Source organism: Suncus etruscus, chromosome 9, assembly GCF_024139225.1.
Source record: "Suncus etruscus isolate mSunEtr1 chromosome 9, mSunEtr1.pri.cur, whole genome shotgun sequence".
NCBI classification, from domain to species: domain Eukaryota; kingdom Metazoa; phylum Chordata; class Mammalia; order Eulipotyphla; family Soricidae; genus Suncus; species Suncus etruscus.
The window spans coordinates 7268797-7282617 of record NC_064856.1 but is presented as its reverse complement, the minus strand read 5'-3'; the positions used below and the strand labels follow the sequence as shown (position 1 = coordinate 7282617).

The 13821-nt window shown below is 51.5% G+C and overlaps 1 protein-coding gene and 1 non-coding gene across 2 annotated transcripts in view; both read left to right on the top strand.

Moving 5' to 3' along the window:
- Nucleotides 1–13502, top strand: part of SMOX (spermine oxidase) — a 51584-nt gene extending 38082 nt beyond the window's left edge. Inside the window, exons 3-8 of the mRNA XM_049779461.1 lie at nucleotides 1826–2052; nucleotides 7205–7378; nucleotides 8172–8687; nucleotides 8766–8955; nucleotides 10471–10631; nucleotides 13141–13502. Coding sequence (XP_049635418.1) covers nucleotides 1826–2052; nucleotides 7205–7378; nucleotides 8172–8687; nucleotides 8766–8955; nucleotides 10471–10631; nucleotides 13141–13278 — 1406 coding nt within the window. The 3' untranslated portion in view covers nucleotides 13279–13502. The remainder of the gene's footprint in view (nucleotides 1–1825; nucleotides 2053–7204; nucleotides 7379–8171; nucleotides 8688–8765; nucleotides 8956–10470; nucleotides 10632–13140) is intronic.
- LOC126019464 (small nucleolar RNA SNORA40) lies at nucleotides 11146–11270 on the top strand. The gene has a single exon (XR_007499154.1). It is a non-coding gene; the product is annotated as a small nucleolar RNA SNORA40 (small nucleolar RNA).
- Nucleotides 13503–13821: the final 319 nt, after the last annotated feature.

Below are 13821 nucleotides of genomic sequence, written 5' to 3'. Positions count from 1 at the left end.
TTTGTTTCTGAACCATATGACTGGTGCTCAGGGATTATTATTCCTGATTCTGCACAGTAATTACTTTCTGCAGACTCATATGGGAAGCCAGAGATCAAAGCTGGGTCAGTCATGTGCAAGGCAAATAACCATACCTGCTGTACTATTGCTCTGACCCCCAGCTTCTATTGAGTTTTTTTTTTTGGGGGGGCACACCTGGTGATGCTCAGGGGTTACTCCTGGCTATGCGCTCAGAAGTCACTCCTGGCTTGGGGGACTATTTGGGACTCTGGGGGATCGAACCACGGTTCATCCTAGATTAGCTGCATGCAAGGCAAATACCCTTCCATTGCACCACTGCTCCGACCCCTCTATTGAGTTTTTTATATCACCTACCATACTCTCTACTTCTGATTTTAGTTTTCTCATTTTAGCACACACTTTATTGAGCTTGCTGACTTTCTGTGCCATTGTTTCTTCAAGTTCATTGAACATCCTCACCATGGTGTCACTAAAGTAATTGAAGATTTACTGAGCTGTTTGAACCTTCTGTGTTATTGTTTTTACTCATTGGTAATGGGCTTTTATGTGTGTTCATCACTAGATTTACAGTGCTCCTGCAGTGCTGAGGGTAAATCTTTGTAGCTTCCCTCCCTCCTCCCACCCTTGGAGACTCTGAGGAATCAGGCTGGGAATTGCTCTTCCCCTTCTCTGTCTTCCTATCACCCACCCATTGATAGGAAGCATAACTGTGAGCAGTGCGAAATCTGATGAGGAGCTGTTGCTTAGCTGTCTATGCAGAGGCTGTCAGGCCTAGCTGGAAGGAAGGGGAATCTGCCTGTCCCTCCACCCACCCCCCATTCCCAAAATACCTCCGAGTTCTCTCAGTCTGGAGATCTATCTGGAAGTCTTGTGTAGCAAGCAGAGGTTCAGTAGCTGTGGAGCTGGACACTGGAGAGATAGTACAGTGGGCAAAGTGCTTACTTTGCACGTGTCTGACTTGAGTTTGATCCCTGGTACCTCATATGGTCCACCCGAGTATGCCAGAGTGATCCCTGATCCCTGAGCCAGAGTAAACTTTGAGAACCATTCATTGAGGCTTACAAACAAACAAACAAACAAACAAACAGAAACCAAAAGAAATAGCTCCTTTTGGTTTTTTTAAGGAATACTCACTACTTAGGCATGGCAAATGAAGTCATTAGTAGCCATGGACTACCCTAAATTTTTGGCCTCTCTTCTACCTCTAGAAGTCAGGGGAGTAGGACTAGAAATTCCAGTCTAATCCTATTATTGATTTCCCTGGCATCCAGCCCCATTCTCTAGTATTTCCCCAAAAAGTAACTTCATTCACATAATTAGAGACACTTTTGGGCTGGAACAAAGAGCTTTAAGGGCTAGAGCACAGGCTTTGCAGACTGGAATCCTGGGCTTAATCCCTGATCCTCTCTACCTCTTGTCCACCCAGCACTGCAAATGTGGCCTCAGAATCAAAAACAAACAAGAAAAAAAACTTTTCACATTTTAAGCGCTTAGGAATCTCTAAGAATTTTAGGATATGCAAGCTTTTTAGGAGTTAGGAACTGTGGGCTGAAAACCAGCTATGTAGGAGAGCTCTAGTTTGGTGATTGAATAACTTAGCATGTCATTTGCTTGTAAATCACAGTATCATAGGGATACCTGAGCTTCCTGCTGGCAGCCTGCCTCTGGCTACTCTGGTTGGTTGCTACAGGGAAGGTGCCCACCCTCCGTCCTGTCCTGTTGAGTGGGGATTGAAGGAGGAGATGGCAGACTTGGCTCTTTTTGAAGCTCTTGCTTCTCTAAGAACTATGCTTGTCACCCTCAGGACAAGCCACCTTTGAGCTGGGAGCTACCTGGATCCATGGTACCCATGGGAATCCCATCTATCATCTAGCAGAAGCCAATGGGCTCCTGGAAGAGACAACAGATGGGGAGCGCAGCGTGGGCCGCATCAGCCTTTACTCCAAGAATGGCGTGGCCTGTTACCTTACCAACCACGGCCGCCGGATCCCCAAGGACGTGGTTGAGGAATTCAGCGATTTATACAACGAGGTGAGGTATCAGAGGGCAGCTGTACCTGGGGTGTGTGTGGGGGACTGGGGGTAGGGAGGTCCCTGGCATGATGGAGGAGGGGAGTGTTGCCAAGCCTTCCGGGATCTTTGAGGAGCCTGGTTCTGTCTTTACATACTCTCTGGGTCAACATTTAGAAAAACAGAACAATCAGAAGATGGAATGGCAGATTAGTGAAGTACTAGGGAAGTTTACGGTATGCGATACAGCTCATTTTTAGATATTATCATGGATAGATTTTATTTATTTGCTTTTGGGCCACATCTGAGGTGCTCAGGAATTACACCTGCCTCGAACTTTGATCTTTGTCAAAGATCAAAGACCATATGGGTTGACAGAGATCCAGGTCGGCTATATGTAAGATCCTATCGCTTGTACTATCTCTCCAGTTACTCCTCCTGCCCCCTACTTTTTTTTTTTTTATAAAATTGTTATTGTTTTTATGCTATACCTGGAGGTATCCAAGTCTTGCTTTTGGCTTTGTGGTCAGGGATCACTGGCAGGACTCAGAGGACTATATGGGGTGCTGGGGATTAAACCCAGGCTGACCACATGCAAAGCAAACATCCTACACACTGTATTCTCTCTAGCCCCTAAGATGGTAGATGATAAACTTTTAGAAAGTTTATTTTTTAAATTGTTTCTCGTATATAGAATGATAACAGGTTTTCATACAGTGATTTGAGCAGCCTTGTTAAATGGTTTCATTCTAGTCATGTATCTATTCATGTCAATATGAATGCATTCTAATATTTTGGAGCTTCGGAGTGTAAGTTATTATATTAACAATAGGAATTTTGATTCTTTTTCTTTTTAATCCTTAGGCCTGTGTGGTCCAATAGAATTTTTTCACCATGATGGAAATTTTTGCTTAGCCATGCCTGGTTTTTGAACACCGAAATGTGTAGAGTGTAAAATGGAGGAACAAAATAAATTCATTTTCATCACTCTTGGTTTCCAGTGGCATCTGTATTGGATGGTACAGCTATGCTCTTTAGTTCATGTTCTAGCAAGAACATTGACTAGTATTAGTATTAGCAGTACAATGTTGAATAGTCAGGGCAATGGCATACAACACTGTTTTATTCAGATTTCAAAAGGACTAAGCGATGTTAATATTTTGTGTATTGTTTAGTGGTGTGAGCCACACGAACAAGGAAGGTAATGTAGGCACTTCCTTCTGCTAGCTTGTCGTTTTGTCCTTTGACCCAGTGAATGCACTAAGCAAAGTGTCTCATTGAAATTTCTTTGCCTTGGGCTTGGGAAAAGAGAGAGGACTCTTTTGCTTTTGTGCCACACTAGTGACGCTTAAGGGTTACTCCTGGCTCTGATCTCAGGAATCACTCGACGGGGTTGGGGGACCATATGGGATGCCAGGGATTGAATCCTGGTCAGCTATGTGCAAGGAATGAGCCTTACCCACTCTGCTATCTCTCTGGCCTTACAAGACAGGACTTTCGATTGAGTGTAGTTGACTTTCGATTGAGTGTAATTGGGAGACCAATTCTGTGTGTGCACCCACAAAGTTGGTTGAGTACAGTTTCCATGTGCCTTCTTGCTCACACCCAAAGGAATTAGATTTTCCATAGCAAATATGAGCTAGTACTCTCCAAATGAGATCTTCCTGGTTCCTCCCCTTGCTTCTTTCAAGTGCTTTAAGCCTGGATACCTCTGGAAGAATGGCATTTAGGGTCCATGACTGCTCGTTCTTTTAAATGCCCTTACAACTAGATCATTATCAACATCTGCTTCTGGGTTTGGCTTCTGCAAGTCACGACTTCTGAGTCATGGGAAATTGGAGGGATCAGGTGGGTTATTAATCTGAGTGGTGATGCTAATATTAATCTGGTGGTCAAAGGGAGGAGATGTTAGCCAGGAATGCAAAAAATAGATATCCTGGTGTGGCTGTGTCCATTCTGAGGGTAACTGAAACCTACTGGTGGCTCTGTCTGGTGTAATCGATTTGTAGTTATTCCCAAACCATTGACTTTGGCTACTAATTTGGCTATATTATATTTGTTAATAAAGCAGTAATTCTCTGCAGCAGTATTCTGTGTAGATAAAGATAAACTTGCCTGAAGCACTGTTCAACCATTAATTCACTCTATAATTTTAGCAAGGTATACTGCTTTTCTGAGCCTTATTTCCTCCTTTGCATGCCATGATGTCAAACTGACATTAGAAGTTGTAAGGAGGCTTAAATGAGAAAAGTGTTTCCTGTGATTTGGGATATTATTCACCATCACAGACCCGTCCCTTCCTAATTCCCTGAGAGGTTGAAGTTAGCTTTTACTCAGGACAGGAGAGGGTACCCATGGGACAGATCCATGTTCAGTTAAGACAGGCTCAGAGAGAGGCTTATGGGGGTGGATGACTCATGTAAATGGATTCAAGTTGTTACTCCTCAGCTGGGCACTTGGCTGTGGGTCAACATAAACAAAAGCTCAGCTGCCATGTTGCTTCTCACCCAAGGCACAAACTCAGGGAGGAGAGTGTGTGGCAAGTTCAAAGTCGGTCTCCTTGGCAGTGGTACTAGGTGAGAAATTTGCTGGAGGTTTCAGGAAGAACTAGATGGACACCCCACATATTGTGACTCTAGGGAGGAAAATGAAACCTTTTTTCTCTTAAAGTCGACACTGGGCCAGAACAATAACAGCACAGTGGGTAAGGTATTTGCCTTGCATGGGGCCAACCCAGCTTTGATCCCCAGCTTCCCATATGGTCTCTCAAGCCTGCCAGGAATGATTCCTGATTGCAGATCCAGGAGTAAGTCCTGAACACTATTTGGTATGGCCCCAAACCCCCAAAAGAAAACTTCAGAAAAAGAAAAGAAAACCTGTACCTTGGAAATACATTTATGGTGGTTCATAGTTCTCTTATGCAGTCGAGTGCATATTCTTATTCTCTTATTTCCCTGGAATGAATGGTGGGAGTGGGGCAGGGAAAATTTCTTTTCTTCCCTCTGTGGCAGCCCCAGGATTGGGTTATAGGCAAATAGCATGCAGGTGTGGTAAACAATTGCAAGCACACTGGAAGAAGAAAAATGTGAGAACATGGCACTAGGCACAGTGATTTGGCCAGGGACCCCATATTTGCCAGTGCCCTGGGAGGGAGAATGGCTGTGTGGTCTTGCTTATAATCCTGCAGTGATGTTTGGACCTGGGATGGAGGCCAGTGTCCTGGACATAACCCTTAGTCCTTTGTTTCCTGACACTGCCTGCCTTTCTCAAGCCACCTCTCACTGCTTCTTCTCTCCGTGCTGCTCGCTTTAACAAGACTGAGCCATTTTGAATATAACTTACATTTTCTTTTCTTCTTTCTCATCTTTATTTTTTGGAATGTTAGGTGATTGTGGGGTCACCTCTGAGAGTACTTAGCCTGGTGCTGCTGCTCCGATCCAGTAATATTGCCACCCTGTAGTACTGGGGATCAAAACCTGGTTCTTCGCCTGCCAACATGCTCTCCAGCCCTCTGAGCCACTTCCTGTCTTTTCTTTTTTTTTTTTTTTCTGTCTTTTCATATCATCTTTGAATGTGTGTGTGTGTGTGTGTGTGTGTGTGTGTGTGTGTGTGTGTGTTTTCCTGCTTGAAGTGCTTTTCTTCTCCCTCCCCCTGCCAACTGAATCTTCTGACTGACCAAGGTTTTCTCGGTGGATTGAACAACCCTGGGGCTCTTTTTGGTCACAGCAAACCTGGTCCTGTTATGATGTCAACCAACTCGAAAGTGCAGAAGTTTGGGACAGGTTTGTCGTGACAGTCAGGGTCAGGAACAAAGCCAGCAAATGTTAGGTGAGTGAAGGATCCCAGATTTGAGCCAGTGCTAGTGTACTTCTTCAGGTGGAGACTGCATAGTGCAGGGTGGTTATATACTGGGCAGGTGAGAGGGGGCACTAGGTCTTGCTCCTTGCCTCTTGTCCATGGATGTGGGCTGGTGTTCATATGACAATGATACAACGAAAAACCTTCCTGTCCCTTGGCATTCTGAGATTCCTCCCCCTATATGTGCTGGTCTTTCATGGCCATTTCCTTCCCTGTGTCTGAGACATGCAAGAAAGGGGTGCCTTGTTTGTTTTCTTTTGGGCCACACCTGGTGTTGCTCAGGGATTATTCCTGGCTGTACACTCAGGAATTACTCCCGATGGTGCTTGGGAGACAATATGAGGTGCTGGGGGTTGAACCTGGGTTGGCTGTGTGTAAGGTAAGCACCCTCTCCACTGTACTATAACTCCAATTCCTGAAAAGGGATGTCTTTTATGAACCTGATTCAGAGGTCTCAAACTCAATTTACCTGGGGGCCGCAGGAGGCAACGTCGGGGTGATCCTTGAGTGCAAACTCAGTAGTAAGCCTTGAACATTGGGGGTGTGTGACCCAAACAACTAAAACAAAACAAAACAAAACATAAAGATTCCTCTAGGGCAGGGCCACAAAATGTTGTACGGAGGGCGGGCCGCGAGTTTGAGACCCCTGGTTTGCAGGGTCAGGGCCCCTTCTGCTCCTCCTCGAAACCCCAAACACTGGCCAGGCCATCATTCCAGACTGTCTTTCTGGGATAGAGTGAAGCAGATATGTTTGGTTAGGAGTGTGCGACACAGAATCTGTGCATTTGGTTTTTGGAAAATCAAAATGCATGTAAGCCAGGGTTCTCCAGATGGTGATAAGCTCAGCCCTGCAGAGCTCCTGGAGGCCTGGCTTCCTGCCTGTAGACTGTAGAGATAACCCAAGACTTGACTTTGTTCTTTAAAGATATTAATTAGTCAATGATGGTGCTCAGGGTTTATCCTCAACTCTGTGCTTATGGTTGACTCCAGGCTGTGCTTGAGATCGCACCAGGGACAGTCATGTGCAAGGACAAGCGTCTTACCCTTAGTACTCTCTTGCTGTCCTCTATCACTTCATTCTATCCAAGTGAAGACTCAGCCCAGAACCCGGGGGGCTCCTAGTCTGTTTGCTCTGGCAGCTGCCATTCTGGTCTTGGCCCTTGGAGCAGTATTACATTGCTGTACTCAGGAAGTGGGGCCAGAGGCTCAAATGCGTTGCCTCTCGGGGGCACACCTGAGAGGTGATTTCCGAGGTGAGGGGCCCAGGTGGGAGAAGGGAGTGTTTTCATGGTGGCCTGGGGTCTTCTCTTTGCCAGGTCTATAACCTGACCCAGGAGTTCTTCCAGCATGGAAAACCAGTCAATGCAGAGAGTCACAACAGCGTGGGGGTGTTCACCCGGGAGAAGGTGCGCAATCGCATCCGGGAGGACCCCGATGACCCGGAGGCCACCAAGCGCCTGAAGCTTGCCATGATCCAGCAGTACCTGAAGGTAGCGCGTGTGTGTGTGTGTGTGTGTGTGTGTGTGTGTCTGTCTTATCTGTCTCACCTTGCTTCTCTGACTCTTTCCCTGCTATCTGGCTGGGGTGTGTGTGTGTGTGTGTGTGTATGTGTTGTCTGTCTGACCTGGCTTCTCTGACTCCCTCCCGTGTGTGTGTGTGTGTGTGTGTGTGTGTGTGTGTGTGTCTGACCTGGCTTCTCTGATTCCCTCCCTGCTATTTGGCTGGGTTGTGTGTGTGTGTGTTTGTCTTGTCTGTCTGTCTGACCTGGCTTCTCTGACTCCCTCGTGTGTGTGTGTGTGTGTGTGTGTGTGTGTGTGTGTGTGTGTCTGACCTGGCTTCTCTGATTCCCTCCCTGCTATTTGGCTGGGTTGTGTGTGTGTGTTTGTCTTGTCTGTCTGTCTGACCTGGCTTCTCTGACTCCCTCCTGTGTGTGTGTGTGTGTGTGTGTGTGTGTGTGTGTCTGACCTGGCTTCTCTGATTCCCTCCCTGCTATTTGGCTGGTGTGTGTGTGTGTCTGTCTGTCTGTCTGACCTGGCTTCTCTGACTCCCTCCCGTGTGTGTGTGTGTGTGTGTGTGTGTGTGTGTGTGTGTGTGTGTGTGTCTGTCTCTCTGGCTTCTCTGACTCCCTCCCCGCTATCTGGCATTGTGTGTGTGTGTGTGTGTGTGTCTGTCTGTCTGTCTGTCTGTCTGTCTGACCTGGCTTCTCTGACGCCCTCCTGTGTGTGTGTGTGTGTGTGTGTGTGTGTGTGTGTCTGTCTCACCGGCTCCCGCGTCCCTCCCCAGGTGGAGAGCTGCGAGAGCAGCTCGCACAGCATGGACGAGGTGTCGCTGAGCGCCTTCGGGGAGTGGACGGAGATCCCGGGCGCGCACCACATCATCCCGGCGGGCTTCGCGCGCGTGGCCGAGCTGCTGGCCGCGGGCTTCCCGCCGCACGTCATCCGGCTGGGCAAGCCGGTGCGCTGCGTGCACTGGGACCTGCAGGCGCCGGAGCGCGGCCGGGGGGCCCCGGCCCCGGGGCAGGAGGAGGAGGAGGCGGCGGGCGGCGCGCGCTGGCCCGTGGCCGTCGAGTGCGAGGACCGCGAGCGGGTGCCGGCCGACCACGTCATCGTGACGGTGTCGCTGGGCGTGCTGCAGCGCCAGCACCACAGCCTGTTCCGGCCCGGGCTGCCGGCCGACAAGGCGGCGGCCATCGCGCGCCTGGGCTTCGGCGCCACCGACAAGATCTTCCTGGAGTTCGCCGAGCCCTTCTGGGGCCCCGACTGCAACAGCCTGCAGTTCGTGTGGGAGGACGAGGCGGACGCGGCCGAGGCGGAGGCGGAGGCGGAGGCGGCCGGGGTGGGAGCCGGGGCCGACGGGGCCGACGGGGCCGGGCCGCAGGGCCGCTCGCTGTCCTACCCGCCCGAGCGCTGGTTCCGCAAGCTGTGCGGCTTCGACGTGCTCTACCCGCCCGAGCGCTACGGCCACGTGCTCAGCGGCTGGATCTGCGGCCGCGAGGCGCTCGTCATGGAGCAGAGCGACGACCAGGCCGTGGCCGACGCCTGCACCCGCATGCTGCGCCAGTTCACGGGTGAGTGCGCGAGCGAGGCCACGCCCCTCTGCCCGGGCCACGCCCCTCGAGGGCACGCAGAACCCGCCCAGCGATGGTAGGCGCCGCCCCTCGGCCCTGGGAGGCCACGCCCCGTCGAGGGCACACAGCACCCACCTGCAGATCATAGGCTCCGCCCCTCGGCCCAGGCCACGCCCCTCGAGGGGACGCAGAACCCGCCCGCAGATGATAGGCTCCGCCCCTCGGCCCAGGCCACGCCCCTCGAGGGACGCAGAACCCGCCCGCAGATGGCAGGCCCCGCCCCTTGGCCCGGGGAGACCACGCCCTAGGCTCAGGCCCCGCCCCTCACGGGGACGCAGAATTCGTCTGCAGATAGTAGGCTCCGCCCCTCGGCCCTGGGAGACCACGCCCCTAGGCCCAGGCCACGCTCCTCCAGGGGACGCAGAATCCGGCCAGTAGATTGTAGGCTCCGCCCCAAGGCCCGGGAAGGCCACGCCCCTCTACTGCAGAACTCTCTGTGTAGACAGTAGGCCCCGCTCCTCGGCTCAGGCCACGCCCCCGGAAGCAGGCCCGCCTCCAGGCCAAGACCACGCCTCTCAGCCCAGGCCATGCCCCTAACAGCAGGCCACACCTAAAGACAGCGGGATTTGCCCCTCCCAGGACGAAGGCACCGCCCCTCTACCCGGGGAAGCCACACCCATCGGTCCAGGCCATGCCCCTTGGCGGCAAGACCCGCCCACAGACAGGCCCCGTCCCTCCCTCAGCCAAGGCCCCGCCCCAGGCAGCAAGCCCCGCTTCTAGACCGTAGCCACGCCCCTCGACCCAGACTCTGCCCCTCGACCGCAGAACCTGTCTGTAGACAGTAGGCCCCACCTCTCGACCACAGAATCCATCCTAGACAGTAGGCCCCGCCCCTCGGTCTCAGACCACGCCCCTCAGCCCAAGGCCCCGCCCCTCGGCCAAAGGACCCGTCCTATGGCCACAATTCCCCCCAGACATCAGGCCCTGCCCCCAGCCACAGGTGCAGCCCCGGGCTGACCCTGGCTTGGGGTGCTGCGCCTCCACCTCCTTGAGAGCCACCCGGGTATCCCCAGGGCGGCCACAGCCACAGCCACCGAGCTGAGCATTCACCCTTCCCACCCAGTTTCCACGCCTGGAGTGAGTTCAGTGCTGTGAATGAGAGGAGCAACCCAAGCTGCCCCGACTGCACCCCCACCCTAGTGCCAGCGTCCCCCTGCCCCTGCCCTTCCCCTCCCTCCCCTCACCCCTGCAGGCTGGAGGAATTGCAGATAAGGGAAGGGAACTTGGGGCTCTTTGCAAAGTTCTCCAGACCAGAGAGAGGAGAGATAAACGCAGGGGGTCCTAAGGAAGCATTGGGGACCACCCTCTGAACCCACCTCTGCCAGTCCACTTCCACACTCCACTCCTACCCGCCGTATAGCCGCCCTCCTTTTTGCACTGGAGTGGGATGGACTGGTGGGGTCCTTCTGTGCACACGACTATACCTCATTCCCCTTTCTTGTGACTCTCCAACAGGGAACCCCAACATTCCAAAACCTCGACGAATCCTGCGTTCGGCCTGGGGCAGTAACCCCTACTTCCGAGGCTCCTACTCCTACACGCAGGTGGGCTCCAGTGGGGCCGACGTGGAGAGGCTGGCCAAGCCCCTTCCTTACTCGGAGAGCTCCAAGACTGCGGTGAGTAGGGCTGCAGCGCCCCAGAGAGGGGGTTAGGGTGCGGGTATGGTCCAGGACGGGGAGAGGGGTAGGTAGTGTTCATTCTAGGGTGGGTGGGGGTCCTGGGGGTCTTGGGGACCTCTTGCAATAGATAAGAAAACCAGAAAGTGTATAATATAAGCACTAGAGGAAAAGATGACCTCAAATGGACACTTTTTCATAGACTTCTGAAAACAGTCATTCACTGCTTTCCTCATCCTCCATCCTACTTCTCATTTAAATGAAGGAAAAGCACTGTTCAGTCGACATGTATAGTCCTGGCTACCAAGTTGGATCTTATAATCGTCCATCTTTGTAGCTGATGGCTGGGCATCCCTGATTCAAGACTAGCAGTGTCTTACGACTGAGGAAGTAACTTTGAAGCTAATGACTTTTCCCCAAGTTGTATCAGCTATGAGTTTGGAGGAAAAAAAACAATGAGTCGGAGAGAAATGATTTTATATATTTATTTCCCCAAGGCAGAACCAAGGCAGATAGCACCTGTGAGGGTGTTCGTTGGCATGTGGACAAAGATTTTGAGATTGATAAAAACAAATTCCTCTTTTGCAGCCTAGAGCTCATTGTTCTGTATGAGTTCTGATACAGATCAGAAGGAACATGATTTTTTAAAAAAATGTACACGTAGAATAAATACGTCAAATCCTGAATGAAATTATATTTAAAGTGGCACTTTGGTGTAACTAAAGGACAATCCAGTTTACCCACATGCTTTGTGCCTGCCCCAACTGTGTGCCAGAGGAGAGGCAGGAAAAGGCCCTCATCTCAGCTACAGCCACCCTCCTGAAAATCAAGCCTTCTCTTCTCCCCTGCCTCAGCTTTGGTGAATATAACAAAAAGCAAAATGAAGCAGAAGTACCTGCCTAAACAAGGTGGAAATTGGCTTCTGTAACACAAAGGAAAACCCAGAGGCAGGTGTCAGAGCTCGTATCATTGCACCTGATTCCTCTCTTCAGTGTCATTTGTGGCACAGGAGGGTTCCCTATGTCTGCATCCTTTAGTCTATAAAGAAGAGGGTACAGGCAGACCAGCAAAAGAGGGGAACTTGTTTCAGGGCAGTCCAGTGGTATGGCTCCCATGCCAAATTGCCTGCCTGTATGCATAAAATTTGGGTTCAATTCCTGGCACCACTACCACCAAAATGGGGAGGTAGGAGGCCTGCCCTGGATGTGACAGTAAGCAACCATGAACTTGAAGCTGATTGGCCAGAACTCAAGTCACATGACCTGCCCAGGCTGGACTGTTCAGGACCTGTGATACAGTCCTGGGTGGCAAGGAACTCAGTTAAAAAGCAGGGCTTTGTTACCAGGGAGAAAGAGATTGGGTGTGGGCGTCAGCTGCTTGCCCTCTGCCACCTCCTTTTAGCTTTACTTCTGTGGGCCCCTTGTTGGTGGATTGAGGCCTCATAACTCAGAGTGGGTGGTCCTGGAGCAGCAGCTTCGGGGTCTCTGGGGGTGCATGTTAGAAATGTGCACTCAGCCCACTCCAAACCTGCTGAACTCTCCCACTGGTGCTTCTGCCCTGGGTTTGAAGGCACTAGGGGAAAGTCCAGCTCTACTTCTGAAGGCCAGTGCTCCCACAAAGTCTGGACCTCGCCTGGACACCCAGTTTTCTTTAGACTGCACCCCGACAGCCTCGAACTCTCCCTCTCCCTCTCCCCCAGCAAGGCATGCTTGGAGATTAGTCAGCCTCCTTCCCTTTCCTTCTTCCCCAAACATCCTCTGACCGTTTACTTACTAGCAATTTCTGAGAAGCAGTTCAAAGGTCACGTCTAGGGAGGGGCAATTTTGTGCACCCCGGATCTCCTGACAAAAGGACTTTTTTCTGGGTCCTCAGCTCCTTGCTCAAACACTGCCCTGTCATGTGTGACACTATTTGGTAACTGGATTTCATGTCTGACTTCCCCACCATCATGGAAGCACCTCAAAGCAGCAGTCACCTTTTATTGGTGATTTTTTTTTTAACCCATCACCTTTTATCTTCCAGCTGCCCAGAACAGTCCCTGGACCCTACTAGGGGTCCCATCAAGGTTTGTTAAATCACCACCTAACTTGACTGAGTGCCGATGTTCTTCCAGGTTCCCAGTGCTTTTCCTCCCTGAGCATTTCTTTCTTCCCTTTCTCCTGAGAAGCAGGTGATAAATGTGCTTGTGCCAAGGAGAAAGCCAAGGCTCTGGGAGGTGAAGTCTTGGAACCTTGGAACCACTGGCCCCGAGCTCAGTGGAGGACCAGGGAGGTCTCCAGGCAGCTTCAGGGCAGACAATAGGGAGGCCCAGATGTTGGGGGCAAAAGCCCAGGAAGGGGCCAGGAGGGACAGGCCATTCTGATTATGTGGAAGCCACAGGTCTGCCTCTCGAGGCCCCCTGGTTCCTCTCTGGCTGGGGATAGGGTTGGGGGGCTCTGGGACAGACAGGCGGCCTCTGGGCCACTCCTGCTCCCTGCTCCCCTCACTTCCTGCCTCTGTCACCCTCCAGCCCATGCAGGTGCTGTTTTCGGGGGAGGCCACCCACCGCCAATACTACTCTACTACTCATGGTGCTCTGCTCTCGGGCCAGCGCGAGGCCGCCCGGCTCATCGAGATGTACCGAGACCTCTTCCAGCAGGGGCCCTGATGGGCTCCCAGCATGTTCCTCAAAGAACCACTAACTTGTGATGCCCTGCACCTCACAGCTGGGGCTCCTAACTGCCTAGTCCCTGGTAGAATGGATGTTACCCACAAGTAGAGCTAGACACCCTGATGGAGTGCACGCCTGGCCCTGTAGTGCTTTCCTTCCTTGGTGCCAGGTTGTGACCCTGGTGGGGACTATTGATGACTGTTGATATATCTTTGTCTCTGATTTCCTTTCCTTTGACTATCCCCTGTCTCCCCCTCCCAATGCTGTCCCCCTTCTTGTCATTATTGTAAGTGCCTTCAATACTTTGCATTTTGGTATAATAAAAGAGGCTTGCCCTTCCTATGCTCCTCAGCTTGTTGCTTTGGTTTTTGGCTTCATCACCTAGTTTGAGAGAGGGGTGGTGAAGGGAGTTGTGATCTACTGTGTACCTTGCAAACAAAGGTGCCTGCCTTCTCTGGAAGGGGTGTCCTTTCGTCCCAACTCGTGGCAGTGCCTTGCCCTCTCCAGGGATGTCCTCCTGGAGGTATAGAGACCCTTAGT